The sequence below is a fragment of the Pteropus vampyrus genome, unplaced genomic scaffold, assembly GCF_000151845.1.
Source record: "Pteropus vampyrus isolate Shadow unplaced genomic scaffold, Pvam_2.0 Scaffold159, whole genome shotgun sequence".
Lineage (NCBI taxonomy): Eukaryota > Metazoa > Chordata > Mammalia > Chiroptera > Pteropodidae > Pteropus > Pteropus vampyrus.
This window is the reverse complement of record NW_011888940.1, coordinates 709,032-712,135: the sequence shown is the minus strand read 5'-3', so window position 1 is coordinate 712,135 and position 3,104 is coordinate 709,032. Positions and strand designations below refer to the sequence as shown.

Genomic DNA, 3,104 nt, shown 5'->3' with positions numbered 1-3,104 from the left:
AGGAGGGCCTGCCAAGCCCCTGGGGCTTGATACAGAGAGGAAATGGAAAATCCAGAATAAGATTCTGAGGCAGAACTTCAGGAGAGGCTTTAGGGCTAAAAAGAGAAAAGCCACCTTTCCTCTCAGAGAAGAATTTTGAGGATGCTAACTCTTGGTTTCTTCATCTTCAATATGGGCATCATACCGTATCCTTCTTCTAGGATTCTAGATGATGAAGTAAGGTCGTCCATGTGAAACGCTGGGCATCGTTCCTAGAACATGGGAAATGCTCCGAATAGTATCTCTATTGGTGCTAGAGCTGTTAGAGAGTCACACAGCCATAGTCCAAAGAAATTAAATCAGGCCGGAAGGGACAAGTACAGGTTGCATCCATGTCCCAACTGGCCAATCATCTCTTTAACTCCATGGAACTTCGGATGGGGAAACTGAGGTTACAGGGAAGCAATAACATGTCCAAAGTCATATTGCTAATGAGCAGTGGACCAAGGTTCAATCCTGGGTCCCTTTATCGCCTAGGACTATTTGTTGGATTCGTCTATACGGCATTATCTCCTTATGTAAATGTTAACATAAATGACACTTAACTTTCTTTTCAGAGCTGGAACTAAAAAAATCATTCCAAAGCCAATTGCCGGCATAATTCTACACTTTTCCCTCTTTTTCCTTACTTAAGGAGGAAGAGGTTACACAAGGAATCATAAACATTCTTTGACTGCCTGGGTCAGCCTCCACCTTTCACCTTTTCAGTGAATAAAGAACAGACTCACCAAAAGCTGCTTAGCAATGAGTGTCCCTGAAAAGTGCTCCTTAGAACAAGACATGTTTAAGTAATGAACTAAACAGTGACTTTGCTGCGGCGATATGCGTTTTTAAGGGCAACAGAAACGTGTTTTCGAGAGAAATAGGGCCAGGAGTGTGATTTTTCCAAATGCTTTTAAGACTTGTGGTTTCACGTAAGATTTACTTGCAAGCTGCCCACAATGCTGCAGTTCTAGCTTCCTGCTCTGGGTCTCCCGGAAAAGCCCAGAGAAGCTCTGGCCCTGACAATGCTCTCGTCCGGGCCAAGAACTTAACACGACTGCCCCCTATTACGAGAGGCCTGAGCCTCAAAGTGCAGGAAGGTGGGAAGGAAAAAGAAGAAGGTGAGCAGACCACTGGGCCTGGTAGACGAGCGAGTTTTGCCTCCTCTCGTGCCCTCCAAAAGCCAGGCTTCTAACTCTGGTCAGACAAGGACAACGTGTTTGCCATTATCTTGTTCCCTTAAAGTCCCTGAGAGTCTCTCTGCCAGTTGTTTTGAAGAGGTAAACAAATTAGCTGGGGAAGGTGACTAATTCTGCCCAGAATTTTTTGTCCTTAACATTCTTCTAGCAATATTCAGTTCACTCAATAGGATAGAACAATGTTATCTTACATTTACAAAGAAGAGATACAGCATTAAAAGCGGTTACTAGTATCGGCCTTCTAAGAATTCAAAGAGGTAACGTATACAAAGAACTAAGAAGGGTTACTTTTATTATTATAACTGTAATGAAATCGAACCGTTGTTTTCTGTTGTGTTCTGATAAGGTTTTCCTTTAGAGATCACAGGGTAGGCATAGTGTCTTCCTTCAAGGGCTGGACAGTCTTGATGTTAATTATCGTGGATGTACCCCGGATGTACCTTTAGTTAGGAAACTGGAGCTAGACCAAAAATATAATTTCCTCCTTATTATTTTACTGGGTCTTGAGCTGAAGAAATCTAGATTTGCTTAAGGTCTCCTGCTTGGTTAGGTTTAAAAATGGCGAGGTAGAAACCAGGAAGGGGACACAAACTGAAGATGGTGAGCTCTGTGTGTAAACTGGATTGCATCATGCAGGCAGCAGATTCTAGCAGTGAAGTGGGAAGCCTGGACTCAGACCACTGTGTAGCTGAAGCATTGGAAAAGCAAACTCTCCACGTGGAATCTGTTTCTCAGGAAAGAAATTGGGGTGTACTCCTTCCTATGTGGAAGTGGGGGTTTATTTCACTTAAGGAGAGTGGATTTCCTCGTGGGTTCTTTAAACTTTCCAATCTGTTGAGTCTCATGAAAATTCTAAGTTTGGACATTGGACAAACTCTAAGTTTGGTGGTTTGGACATTGCTATGTCTACTTTTTTTTTTTTGAGTTAACTAAGTTTTAAAGAGATGAAATGACTTCCTAGGGTCACGAGGTCAGTACATGACAATGAATGAGGAAAATCCAGTTTTTCATTTATTTCTGGTCCAAGGAGATTTCAATGATTTCCATACTAGGAAAGTAAACAAGACTTTTTTGACTATCATTTTGCATTATTATTCACACCACTTACCCTTTCTACTTCACCCATATCTCAGGTAACTCGATCAGTTGTATTCGGAAGAAACAAGTTCTGTGTCCCTCATCGGCATGGATCTGACACCTATGTGAAGAGATTTAACTCACAATATAGTCAAACATACAAAAGAACATAACTTGCTCACATCCATCTGGCCCCTCTGAATAATCAATCAAATAAGCGTCATTGTCTAAAACTATGCCCTTGCTTTTCTGATTTAGCCCTAAGGTGATATAGTATCTACGAATGAGATCAAAAATACTTTTCCAATTGTGAGTTTTTGACAAAATCACTGAGATTCTTAAGTGAAAGAATCCTTTAGCAGTATATGACATTATAAAGTCAATCTATAGTTCAGAAACAAAATATATTTTAAGAAAATGGTTGGAGTTAGTTCGCCATTGTCCTAGGCAAGCTAATAAAATTTAAAAAGAGGTGAAAGTGTAATATAACTGAGGTCAGGTTTCTACAACCAATGAAAAGTAGAAAGTCGAGTCAAATATCATAATGCAGACAATTACTCTTTGGCATCGTGGGCCTTCATTTTGTCATTCGGATGACCGTTTTTTTTTTTTTTTTCACTTTGTGGAAAGTTTTCCAGAATAATTACTTTTATGTCAAATTAGTTAATTAATCAATTGAAAAGTATAAATTAAGCTCCTAATATGTGCCCTAAATTAGGCTAGGTACTGTGGGTATATAAAAAGTGCATAAGGTTAGGCTCTTGTCTTTAAACCTAATCGGGGGTGAGGAGTTAATGAACATAAGTT

General features: G+C 40.0%; 1 protein-coding gene across 1 annotated transcript in view; it reads left to right on the top strand.

Annotated features, from left to right (window-relative positions):
• Window positions 1-3,104, top strand: part of EFCAB2 (EF-hand calcium binding domain 2) — a 92,388-nt gene that overhangs the window by 1,722 nt on the left and 87,562 nt on the right. Inside the window, exon 2 of the mRNA XM_011370087.2 lies at window positions 959-1,142. Coding sequence (XP_011368389.1) covers window positions 959-1,142 — 184 coding nt within the window. The remainder of the gene's footprint in view (window positions 1-958; window positions 1,143-3,104) is intronic.